The sequence below is a fragment of the Vanellus vanellus genome (genome assembly GCF_965231255.1).
Source record: "Vanellus vanellus genome assembly, chromosome: 3".
In the NCBI taxonomy this organism is placed as follows: Eukaryota; Metazoa; Chordata; class Aves; order Charadriiformes; family Charadriidae; genus Vanellus; species Vanellus vanellus.
The window spans coordinates 10,507,747-10,520,513 of NC_138907.1; the positions used below are offsets into that span (position 1 = coordinate 10,507,747).

The following is a 12,767-nucleotide window of genomic DNA, read 5'->3' on the forward strand; positions in this document are numbered from 1 at the left end:
CCGGCTGATTACGTAATACCGTTACATCACTCGCCGCTGCCGGTGCGAAAAGCCTAAAGATTCGCCTTAATAAACCAGCGCCGCCGCCGCAAGATGCCGGCCGGCGGAGAAGCGGCCCGGGGGGCGGCTGGCCCTCCGTGAGGAGGAGTGTGTGGGGGGAGCGCCCGCCCGCCTCGAGGCCGCGGGGATGGAGGAGGCCGCGCTCCTCCCTGCGGGGCGGGAGAAGGGGGGACGAGGAGGAGGAGACCCGTCGGACTTCGTGGCGGTCCTCCCTCCGGAGGTCAGCTGTCGGATTTTCAGCGGCCTGGACGTTGAGAGCTTGTGTCACGCGGCCGTGACGTGCAAGGGCTGGCACCGCGTCATCGAGGGCAGCGAGCGCTTATGGCGGCACCACTGCTTGAGCGTGAGAGCCGTCTGCCAGCGGGAGATCGACTGCGACCGAGGGAACGGGTATTCCTGGAAGGTAACATTGACGGCAGTGACCTAATAACGCGCCGAGGCTTCTGGGATCGGTGTTGGAAAGACATTTCGTCAGCACACGTCACCTCTCCCTGGCGAGCGGTGGTCCCGGCGTGGCATGGCAGCGCCCCCCAACAGCCGGACGTCTGCTCAAACGCACGGAGAGGCGACGGCAAGGCTGTCCCGTTCCCCACCCGGGACCACATCTGGCTGACGTGGCACGTCCCGCTTAGTCCCGGCGCTGCTCCTCGTCATCACGAAGTCTGCGTTAGGTTAGGTCACTATGAGTCACAGTTCATCCTCTGCCTCAGTACGCCTCAAGCGACTTGTGTCCAGGAAGGGGTAGAAAAAAGAGGAAACAAGCAGGAGCATTTTAGCTGGTGTGTTTGAGAGCAGGGGTATAGTGCAGCAGTGACGAGAAGCAGCAGAAAAAAAAAAAAAAAAACCAAAAAAAAAACAATTCTGGACTCTGACATTTCAGTAGAGTTGTTTCAGTATGAGGCAAAACCCTGAGCAGGTAGCGGTTGCCCTTCGAGTGTACAGATCATACTACTCGTGCACAGGAGTTTCCAGAGCTCCCTGCACTGCTTCTCTATTTTATCTGTATTTTGGAGAGGGGATCTGAAGTAGGAGCAAACGCACACCAAGTCAGGATTTTCTTGCACTAAAAGGTTGGCTGAAGAGAAGGATCCAGCCAGCCTGCAGTAAGAGCCCAAACAAGAGTTAAAGGTCACAAAATAACCCCAAGAGGAAGAGGAAGAGAAAGTGAAAGGCACCTCTTTTAAGGAGTAAGGAGGAAGATGAATTCCTGGTTTAGGGTTTTCATTGTGACCCTCAAAGAATTGAGGCAAGAAGCAATTCTCCACACAGCTTAGAACAGAAAAATTAGAAGTAGACCAAGGTTTGCCTCTTGGCAGCTGTGCACCTTCCTGGGCTAAGTGTCTAGTGCCTTTTCTAGCATTACTCTTCCAATGCAAAACTTATTTGTATTGAATGCAACTTAGTTCATTTCCAAGAGCTGAGCTGTCTGTTTTTCCACCAGATCACGTTACTGAGAAACTACTGGAAAAGCAAAGTGAAGCAAGAATGGCTGAGCGGGAAATACAGCAACATTCCTTCACAAAACAGCTTGCCAGAGAAAAGCATGTATCCAATGGACGTCGACACGTGGGGAGAAATCCTGGAAGCAGAACTTGAGAGATGAGAAACCAGTGCTGGTTCTTGCAGCTCAAGAACCTTCCATCAACAACTCACAAGACTGCCAAACTGTAAATATTTTGCCATTCAGAATCAGTTGTGTTTGCAAACATACGATGAAAGATTCTCAAAAAAGTCTTTTTTTTAATTTGCACTTTATCTGATTAATTTTCTGTAAAATTCTAAATAAGACTAAATATTCAGTTGTATATTTGTAAATTTAATGTTCTGCTGCATTGTCAAAAAGATGTTGATTGTACTTGCAATTTGCACTTGTTATTTTGGAAGACATTACTTTTAAGGAAAAAAAAAAAAAAAAAGTGTGTTTGACTTGAAGTGTGTCATATCAGCAGCACAACGTGACAGCCCACAAAGGAACGCTGGGGAAAGGGACAAATCCAGACATGGGGAAGAAAAGAAGAGGACGAGGAGGCAGCCACCTCAGGATTGGCTGAACATCCCCACTGCCCATCTCAAGGGAGAGGTCCTCACCAGGATCTTCTCTGAAGCTGCACCCACAGAGGTGTTAGCACTCGGCAGCGCTGCATTCCCGCTGCCTGGCTGTGGGATTTCTGGATTAGGACTCAAAGATCCAGGCACCAGGCAGGGCCGAAGCAGCCTCTCTGTCGTTAGTGATGCGTTTTAGTCATTTGCATGACGAGGAGTAGAGCAAAATTTACTACTTTAAACAAAATAACTGATAACCACACAAGAAAATGCAACTTCATTTATTTTTGTACTGAAGTTAAAATACAGCCAGAAACTTAGTTTTTTCCTACACAGTGATCTCCCATCACACAGACCCTGCTTTACCAGCACCGATTTTTGGCGCTGACTTTACAAACTGCTGCTAGTCAAAGGGGAGATGTCCATCACATTACTCAACATAAAAGTGGATACAAAATCACTTTATTACAATTCTGTTTCAATATCACCTTTCCTTACCTACTCTGCACTAAAGAGTAAAAGTGGGAAAACACTGGGAAGGTCTCAATTGCTTGAGGTATTCCTACAAAATTCAGTCACCCATTTTCTATTGGAAGACTTCTGCCATGCTTATGAAACTTAGTTAATACGAAGTGATTTCAAATTAACTACTGCAGACTTTGGCAGAGGACCTTCTGGTAACATAAGGACAGAAGTTACCTGTCATGAGGTTCAATGGGGCACGATCAGGCTCCTGTTACGTGGGGAGTTTACTTAAATGAGGTCCAGCCCTTTAACTGCGGGGGGGGGCAGTAACACCAGATGGAGCAGTAGAGCAGCTTTGCTCTGAAAATACACACCATGATCCTCTGGGCTGAGATCCAGTGGTGATTTTTGTTCGATGGTGCTGGGGGTTAAACAATCCATTAGTTTAAACTTGCTTCCAACTTACGCATTTTTATTTTCTCACAATTATTTAACCACTGTGAAAATATCTAGTATTTTTTACTCCCCTTTATTGCAAGTGTCTGGGCTCCCAGACTGTTGGTTGTAGGTCCCCGTATCTACAGGCCAAGGAAGAAGCAATATCCAGGTGAAACTGGTAGTTCTAAAATGCGTCCAAGAACAGTATGATCCCTTTTCTAGTTTGGAGCATTCAACAGGTTCCATTAAAACTGATTCACTTCCCTCAGCCTCATACACTTTCCCCATTAGAACAGGTTTTCGGGTTATAAGCACCAGTACCTTTTCTAAATCATGAATAGCGTATCTAATTAGGACAGCTTTCTCATCAATAACGTTGCCTGACATAATGTAATGACTGGATAATGTTTCTTATACATCTTTTGCAATTTATTCCTTATAGGTAAGCGTTACTACCGGGATCAGGACTCTTGCAACAGGTTTTATAAAGATGTATAACATCTCCCTTTTCTGCCAAAAGAAGCGACGCTGTTCTTGTGGGACGACTACTACATTAGCCAGAATGGACGCAGTACCCAAAATTCACTGAAGTTTCTGCTCTCACCCGGCTGCCAAACACGGCTGAAGCATAACTCAGAGTAAAGAGCATTGCTAAGTATAGTGGGTGTAGCACAAAGCTCAATGAATTGCAAACACTGCTTCCTTTATTAAGAGCTATTCTGCTCTAAGATTATATCTAGTTATCTCAAATTAAAAAAAAAAAAACAACCACAAAAAAAATCCAAAACAAACCACACCCAAGCACAAGTTTTTCCACTGAAGGTGCTGCCTCACTCTGCTCACAATATCTTTTACCCTGACTTTAAGAGCACTAGAAGTCAAAAAAGTGCATACAAATTAATAACAAAGAAAATAATACTAGCAGTACACATTCTCATCAACTCGGGAGTGCCCAATTTATTAATCGTAAGACAGGAAAAGTGCACAATAATGGATCTAGTCCCTCACCCTTCTCCTCACCCAGCCTCCTCCTGTTACCTCCAGTCTCTGTAACTCCGATATTTATCCCATCTTTCTGATCTTTTCCTGCCCCTCAGCTGTCAGTTCTCATATATTTCTCTCTGGATACCATTTTTAACTAGAACGATTATTCTGGTATGAATCCTGACACAGAGTTGTTTCACTGTGCACTTAGCTGTAGCTTTTCCCCACTCTCGTAAGAGCGTAAGCATCGCCAGTATCTGTCACGCTTCTACCTCTGTCCAGGTGAGGTGGCTGTGCCTCTTTAAACACACCAGGAGTTAAACAAACACTCAGCTGTGCCATTAGACAAGGCCTGGATCTTTAAACCTGGAGTAGCGATGCTCTAAGTTTCTCATTAATATCTTGACTATAAGAGAAAAAACAAGTACTTAAGTACTAGTTCTCATGAAAACAAAGCTTGCTTCCCCTCCCCACTCTGAGCCCTCCTTTAAGGGTTTTAATTCCCCCTGGAGATTTTATTACATCAATTCTGGTCTTCTGTTCCCCCAACTCTCTGCCCCTGCACCACCTACTCAGCCTCTCAGCTGCGCTGCAGGCTGCATGTGCTCTCTTCCCTTTAAAGAAGCGTCTGTCGCTCCAAACAGTGCCACGTCCTACACCAGCTGGTTTGGGCTCATCTCTTTCCCCTCCTACCTGCAAGCAAAAACCACTGAAACGCCGGCAACAGGAAGACCGTACTGTTGCCTAAAACAGCACTAATGAGTAGGTATCCTTCCCCAGAGAGCATCCTCAGCAGCTAAGTCCACGTAAAACCCATCTACCACCCCAGGATAGGTGCCAGCTATCCTCACACCTAGGTGGCTGGCAAAACCCTTTTTCTGCTTCAGTGCCCAGCTCTCTTACCGGTAAGTTTTTGAGGAAGTGGAAAGTCCTAGTTTAGCAAACCCCACCAACCTACCCGCTGCGTTCACACGCCACTTCTACCCTCCTACTCGGAAGGTGTTAGCTGCAGAAAGGTTCCCGAGGCGCCCACAGCCCAGGCACCCCATTAGCCACACAGCCTTCCTGCCTTCCACCTTCCCACCCACCCAGCTCGCCTAAGGCAGAGGCCTTTTCAGAGGAGCTTGTGCTGTGCAGAGCAAATAGCACGTCCTTCACCCATGTGCCCCAACTATGCAACATGGGCTCAAACCAGCCAGGCTTCTGAGATGAGGAAAAAAAAGTATCCCTGCTGCACAAAACATCCCGAGCTGCTGTACGCAGCTGGACATCAAAATGCCCGACACTGAAGCTCAACCTGAGTTCCTCCGAGGTCAGTGTTTTATTTCTTCTTTTCCAAAACCATCTGCGGTGTTAGAACCTTCCTTGTGGCTACTCAGTATTGTGGCGCTCCATTTCTAAAGGGAGGAGCTGACAGGGTGGTTTGGTTTCATCACAGTGCAGGATGTGGCTTCCGCCCATTGCCGTTATGAGCCAGGCTAAATGAAAAAGAAAGCACGAGGTGTTTAATCACCAGAGACTTTTCTTCATTAGACCACTCAAAGTGATTTTTTTTTTTCAAGAGAAATACTTCTCTGGTAGGCAGGCACTACCGGTTCATGTCTGGAAGGTCCCAAGTGACAGAGTTATTCCAACTGAAGACAGAACAGTTGGGCTCAGGATTGGGATCAGCTACTTCAGCCCACCAGATCTGACAGAAGGGTAGTGACGGCATACAGATGGGAGGATTTGAGGGGTGGTGGTGGAGTTTTCTCACCCAATGAACTTGAGTAGAGGCATATCAGATTCCCAAGAGCATCCTGACACTTTGCAGTTGTTTTTCAGTACATTGCTTGTTCAGAAAAGTCTGTCCTCAAAACCATGGAAGAAATCACTTGCTGCATTTAACACTGTGAGTCAGAGCACAACACTGCTAAGAATTGGGGGTTGCTGGTGTGCTTCATTGGTTTTTGTTTTTCACGCCTCATTGCTAAGGGCTAGACCCACTTCTACTATTCTGGTAAGCCAAAAAAGCCCAAGCTATAACCATGGGTAGAAGAAGGAGAAGGAGAAGGGTGATGGACAGCAAACTGAGAGGTCCCAGGGGACCTACCAAGACGAAACCCAAGAGGACAATTTTGTCTACCATCACAGTTACTTCTGCAGCCCCCTCTAACTCCTCAGAATTGTTCTGTCCAACTCTGCCACCCATGTCCAGCAACTGTGGATTTACAGAGCAAGGAGGGAAAAAACAGCCTGCGAGAGCATGCAAATCAGGTACAATGTTAGATTTTTGATTCACATTTAAAAATATTGTTATAACAGCACATGCACGGTCCTTAGAAATCTTAACAGGCAAAGGAGCTGCTGCTTGCCAATATGGGGGTGTCAACTGCACAGCCTGTTCTGTTGCTGAGGTGCCAGACACCAGAAGCTCCATGCAAAGGCTTCTCCAGATGCCACGGGACATCGTTACCCATGAGATAACATATTAGCTGTACACTAAATATGGCTTTTAAACATCTCAGGGATCTTAGAACACCAGTTACAAAAGACCACAAGATACTATCAGCTACCTATTGGACGATTCAACATGAAGGCTGAATTCAAGGTATAGGTTGAGCAAGTTAGGAACAGAGGCAAAACTTCAAACAAACAAACCGGCCACCTTAAGCCTTTAATCCTAACAGGAGAAAGAAGAAGCGTTGAGAAAGGCAGAATATTTTTTGCAGCAGCAGTATCTTATAGCTAATAAATGAAGTATGACAATACCCCATAAGAACTTTTTTCATCTGTTCAATCGAGGGAGTATTTTTGAATGGCTTCTACTATTTTTCCATCACAACACTAAAGAACAAGAGAACTGTACAAGTTTAGCTAGGAAATCCTAACACCTAGGTTTCGCTAGATACAGCATATAGCCCTTTGACAGTATCGCCGCAGAAACGCGCCTCAAGTTTCATCTAGTGTGGCTAACCAAACTAATCAGCTTTTCTATAGCACGTTTATTCTGGAATATCACTAGTCTGTAGACAATTTTATCACTAAATTATACTGCTCTAACGTGCAACTCTTATCACCACATGTACTTAGAGATAATACTGCCAGGGGCTCTGCAAATGCTTGAATAGGGAGACTATAATGGCACTTGATACCCATGAAGTAACCAAGCACCTATACACAGCGTATAAGGAGATAGTGGAAAGTTTTGCTGTTCTGGAGAAGTGACTAAAGACCACGTGGTATGTTGTAGCACATCTAAAATGCCACTAGGCATTTACGTTTATGTGTCTGAGTTCCACCCTATGGTGCCTAAAAAGCAGAGCCACAAGCTCTCTCCATAGATTAGGAAGTTTAGGTCAAAACAGTTTTAAGAAGGAGGAGGTGAGGCGGGGTGAAGAGGAGAAAGGGGAAATCGAAGATGTAACCTGGGAAAAAAAGCCTTCCTTTAAGTAAAAATATTAAGTTTTAAAAAAAACCCACCCAGCCTTATTTTACCACTTAGGTACCAGAAATGATGAACTATTTCCTTTTATTAATCAGAAAAACGCATAGGAGCGTTGAAAATCTGACATAAACGACTCTTCCTATTATTCAAAAATATCTCACACACGTGTGTTGATTTTGTTACTGTACTTTCACCATCACACACAAGGGAATCACACAGCAACTTAAGCCTTCAAAAGCAGGACACCTACACACACACAGCAGAAGCACTGAAGGACAAAAGAGTTTCTTGTTTTTCTTTTGATATACTTTCGTGCTTTTCAGACTTTTCCTTATCATGTGGAAGCAGGTACATTAAAAGACTGATTACACATTGATTTATTTAACTGATATTCTATCAGCCTGCAATATGTTGTTCTTGTGTATTTGATAAAGGGGCTAATGGCAATACTCTAAGAAGAAAGTTCTCAATGTCCTTCTAATATCTGGGTTTGAGAAGGGGGGAAGATTGGGGTGTCTAGTTTGGATTTTTTAGGTTGTTTCTTTTTTAAAATTAAACTAGCCGATCCCTGGTTGTTCCTCCTCTCCCTTGATCACTCTGGTCTTGATCACTCTGGTTTATTGATATTCAAGATTTTGCTGAAAGACACACTGAAGGCAAGTTTTAAAAAAATACTAACATAATTTCCCACCCTTTCAACAGCTAGAAGCAAAAATCCATCAGTTTCATCAGCATGTGCCTTTGATTCCTTTCCTCGCTCATTCTCATTCATTTTTTATTGGGATGGAGAAAGACAGGGAAACACATTGCCACCTCAAAAAAAGGCAGAGTGGATGCAGGGAAGGTAAACAGTTTTCCTATACCCTGTTACACTTTAAATGGAAGTCCAATGAGGCATGAAAAGCAGCATTTTCCTCAGCTTTCATACGCAGTTTTACTCTCCCTTCAACCAAACCGAAAGGTAAAAAAAAATAAATACTCATTTTGAAGCCAAAAGAGAAGCTCTATTTCAACAAGTCTCATGAGTAACAACAAAAGAAGAACCTTGTTTTCAATCAGAGAATTTTCAAGGGTGTTTTTTGTTTGCTTGGCTTGCAGATCACCAATCTGCTATTATAAGAGGTGAAGCAGTTCCTAAAATACCTTCAAAACGTGATGAAGTAACCATATTCAAATTACTCTTCATGCAACAGATTCATACTTCAATTATATCATCATCCCACGCAACAAAAACAACTAACCCGTACAGATGGTGGCTCCCTGTCACATGCATTTTGCAGATCGAGCAGGACTACATCTCATTCGAATACTGAAGCTACTTCCACAGAGCTGGAAAAAGACACTCTCCTCTTTCAGGCTCCAATCCAGCAACTGCTGAAGCCCAGTGGGAGCATTGCAAAAGCTCCACACTGCTATGAGGTTCCCTTGAGCAGCTGACAGGCAAAAGTCATCTGGAAAGGCACCAGTGCTCCACCTGTCAGGACGCTGATCCTGCCTCCACCCTCTGCTTTTTAAGTTGTTTTTGTGCTCCTCAGTATCACACAAGTAACACAGAAAGATATGAGATAGATACTCACGATAGGAACCACGCTGCTGGGTAGCAGAGGAAAGGTTATAAAGTAAGAGAAACACTCTACTCACTGTCAACAGTGGTCACAAGAAGCAGGACCGAGATTTCCATCCTGTGTCCTGATGTTAAAGGGCAAACAAGAACTGCTCAGCTTACAGGCTAAATAACATAGCTATGCAATCACTTAATTGCATAATCTGGAAGCAATCCTTCAAACTAGAGGCTGTGCAAACAGCCTTACATTTTATTTTATCCTCGCTTTCAAAAAGAACCTCTTGCATGTTGTGGCATATTATTAATGTGTAAAAGCATATATATTCCACTTTTATTTATGTTAGGAGAAACTTAGCATAATATATTTACTTAAAAATTATTCAAGTAAGTAGGCTAAAGAACTTAGCACAGCACATGCAATTTTTCTAGGCTGCCAAAGCTATCAAACCCCAAAACTCCTCCAAAAGGTGGTTGGTGAGAAGACGAGAGCATATACCTCGCCCCCATTAGCCTGCTGGAAACCCAAATGGGAGAGAGAAATTTGAAGCCCAACTTCAAGTCTTCTGTTGTGCACAGAAGTTCATACTGAGCACAAACCTCGATATATTAACAAGACCACAGTTCACAAGTGAAAACGTGTACTTTTCAAAATAGGAACTAAAGGCACCCACAGAAATATCGACTACCAACAACCAGCAGAGGACTGTTATCTACTCATTTGCTTTTTAAAGTTCCTACTATAGACTCGTACAGTTTTAAATGTATAAACAGGAAAAAAAAACCCCAACCCAATGAAAAAAACAACCAAAAAAAAGCCCCCTCAAAAAGCCCCCACCCTACTAAAACATTTCTGGCCCCGCCAAAAAGGTTATCTAAGGGAAGTTTTCAGGATTCGTAGGTTTGGCACTACCCAAACCTGAACTTAGAACAAATGGAGACGCATTACAAACAATAAAAAGTGCTTACCCAGAGCCCTGTGAAGCAAGTTGTTTAAACTTAAAATACCTTCTAAATATTTGAAAACAAATTAGGGGGTAAAAAAAAGGAAATCATTGGTATTTAACATTTTTAATTAAGTGAAATCTAAGACAAAGACAGAAGCAGTATTACTGCATTGAAGAATTATTTGCAACAGTGCACTAACAAATGCAAATAAAACCTTTGTTTAAAAAGAGATTGTACAGTACATACTAGAGTATAGCTCAGAGCCCTTAACTAGTTTTTTTCTTTAACTTTGGTTAAAGATTCCTCAATAAAGTGTTCTATTACTAAAACCACACTTTCAGTAGACCTATAAGACTTTCTGTTAACTATTCTTTCAAATAAGAAGCAAAGACAGCACACTGCAAAGAACAGCACCAAAATAACTACATTTAGCAATGAAATAATACCAGCCTTACCCTTCAAAAGAAAGCTGCAGCATAGGGAAAGTAAACAGCTCTTGGAAAACACTGCTAGAAACACATTAAGACATAACTACCTCTATATGCTGTGTTTATTGGATTATAAGAAGAAGTAACACCTGTGGCTGAAAGCTTGTAGGGCTGTTGCAGTCCTCATGGATGTTATTTTTCCTGTGTATGGTTTGCTTTGCCCTGTACTTTTAAATCATGAAAAAAGGAGCTTCGTGTCTACATGGTTGGTTTTATGGGTGCATGGTTAATAAATGTTCCTGAAAACCTGACTGTAACAACCGCGCAATCAGCATTCCAGGGGAGGAGAAAACTGCTCAGTGTAAGATGTGGCAAGTCAAACACGAACATAAGATGATCTTTATAGGAGATTGTATCATACAAGTCTTACAGTAATTGTAAATTATACATACAGTCCTTACCCACAGTGGTTTATTTTGTTGTGCTTTAGTCTATAAAAAGGACTAATTCGTTTTATAAGTAAAAAAGGAACTGATGTTGATGTAGTAATTGCTGAGTGCGTAGAAGATGTGTGATTTAAATAGTTAGAGGGCAAAAACAGATGGAGGAAGCATGGCAAAAACAGATGGAGGAAGCATGGCACATGAAGGTCTGCTCTTCTGTTTTTCCTCTTTCAATTACTAGTTCCTTGTACCAGGCCTGCTCTCTCTTCTCTTGTGCAGGATACATGCCTCTTCCCTTCCGTGCCTTCTAAGTAAGCAGGCTGGCCTCTTAATTTATGATAGACTTGTAGTTGCTTTTTAATACTGAATTCCCTTGGACAAGATCTAATTAGTATCTCTAGAAATTGTAGCGACATAAAACTAACCTTTTTTTTCTCATATACAGTCATTTATTACAGTAGTCCTCGCCACCTTGTCTCAACCCCAGTAGCCCTCTCCTTTGCACCTTTCCTGATCAGTTAAAGGGTTGTGGCAGTTGTCATCATCTCATGCACAGTTCCCAAGGTCAGACCGCTGGTGGCATTCAAGGCACCTACTTTGATTTTCAAAAGCACTCCCATGAGTTAGGAAACCAAATGTCTTTGAAAACTAGCCCCATAATAACCCTGGTCTCCAATTCATCCCTTGTGAAGAGCTTATCGGAGAGAAAGGACTGTAAAATGTATTGTTTTTCTTGTCAGGCCTTGACTGAAAATGGACTAGAATGTAGAGACAATTATTGATGTCCAGAAATGCATGAGAACCTGACTAAAAGGAAGAACAGTTTCGAGTCACTCCCAGTACCAGTGTCAGCCAAATGAAAGCATTTATAGCAGGAAACGTAGGTAAGGTGGTATCTGACATACACTTCCAATCTTCCCGTTTCTGCCAAGAATCAGAGACACCTACAAACCCTTGTGATCTACCTTTAAAAAGAACTACCTATGAGTTTTGAGACCCTATTGATATAGTCTGGTACAAACATCGGAGCTTTTCCACAAATACACTGCATCACCTACCAGAAAACATACCGGTCGTAGGTGGGCAGCTGTACCCTTGACTAGGCGCAGGGAAAAATGACATGGTCAAAGACTGGTAAAACTTTTCTGTTTTATTAAAAATTGGCAGTTGCATCCCTCCTTGCTAAGCTTGGCAAGTTTCTGTTGTTTGGTTGTGTGGGTATCTTTTTTTTTAATTTTATTTTCCTGTGCCATAGGATATTTTTGGGTTAGTGAGCTCTGAAAGCAAAAATAAACAGCAACCACAAAGCAATTATCAAGAAAGCAGGCTGAGCAAGCAGGGTATCTCTTTGCCATGAGTCTTCCTTCCTCAGAATGACAGACCAGGCTTTGGCAATCCTGTCAGCATGCGTGAGGTACAGGAAACGCCTGCCAGAAGCTGATTTTCTCTGGATGTCTTAAATGGACGTGACGATGCAGTGTTTGCCAACCTGATGCCCCTGCAAGGCTGGATAAGCAACACGAAGGCAAAAGACTTTCAGGCTCATTAGCTCAGATACGGGTATAATTAAACAGAACTGAAGAGAAGTTTTAGTTCCAGTTTTCTTCTTAGACTGAAAAGATCTGAAGAAGAATTCCTAAAGATAAGGTGCCTTATTAGATCTACAAACAGAGTTTTAAAAGTTTTGAAGTTTACTTGGACTCAGCAACATCACTCTGCATCAGGAACAGTCTACATGCAGAATCTGACATTAACTTGACTTTCAACTCTGGCTTAAAGTCTCAGAAGATAGAGACATACAGTCAGACAAAAATATAAAGATTGATCAGGTAAACTGACCCTGTTGACTAATAATGTTTATTTCAGTTACAGCAAGCATAAGGTTTCTCTTATATTACTAAGGCATAGAACCAAGGGCTGAGTATGTTGCTGCTGGAGGTTAAAAAAGAAAAAAACTAAACAAAACCAAT

General features: G+C 42.9%; 1 protein-coding gene across 1 annotated transcript; it reads left to right on the forward strand.

Annotated features, from left to right (window-relative positions):
• Positions 1 to 46: 46 nt before the first annotated feature.
• FBXO48 (F-box protein 48) lies at positions 47 to 2,190 on the forward strand. The gene is made up of 2 exons (XM_082481934.1): positions 47 to 463; positions 1,502 to 2,190. Exons 1-2 carry the CDS (start codon positions 188 to 190, stop codon positions 1,661 to 1,663), a joined length of 438 nt encoding a protein of 145 aa, XP_082338060.1. The 5' UTR covers positions 47 to 187; the 3' UTR covers positions 1,664 to 2,190.
• The last annotated feature ends 10,577 nt before the right edge of the window (positions 2,191 to 12,767 follow it).

Bases quoted from the DNA above. Each gene is read 5' to 3' on its own strand.
- FBXO48 (XM_082481934.1), top strand. From the start codon at position 188: ATGGAGGAGGCCGCGCTCCTCCCTGCGGGGCGGGAGAAGGGGGGACGA. The intron at 464-1,501 runs GTAACATTGACG...TTTTTCCACCAG, and splicing joins GGAACGGGTATTCCTGGAAG to ATCACGTTACTGAGAAACTA.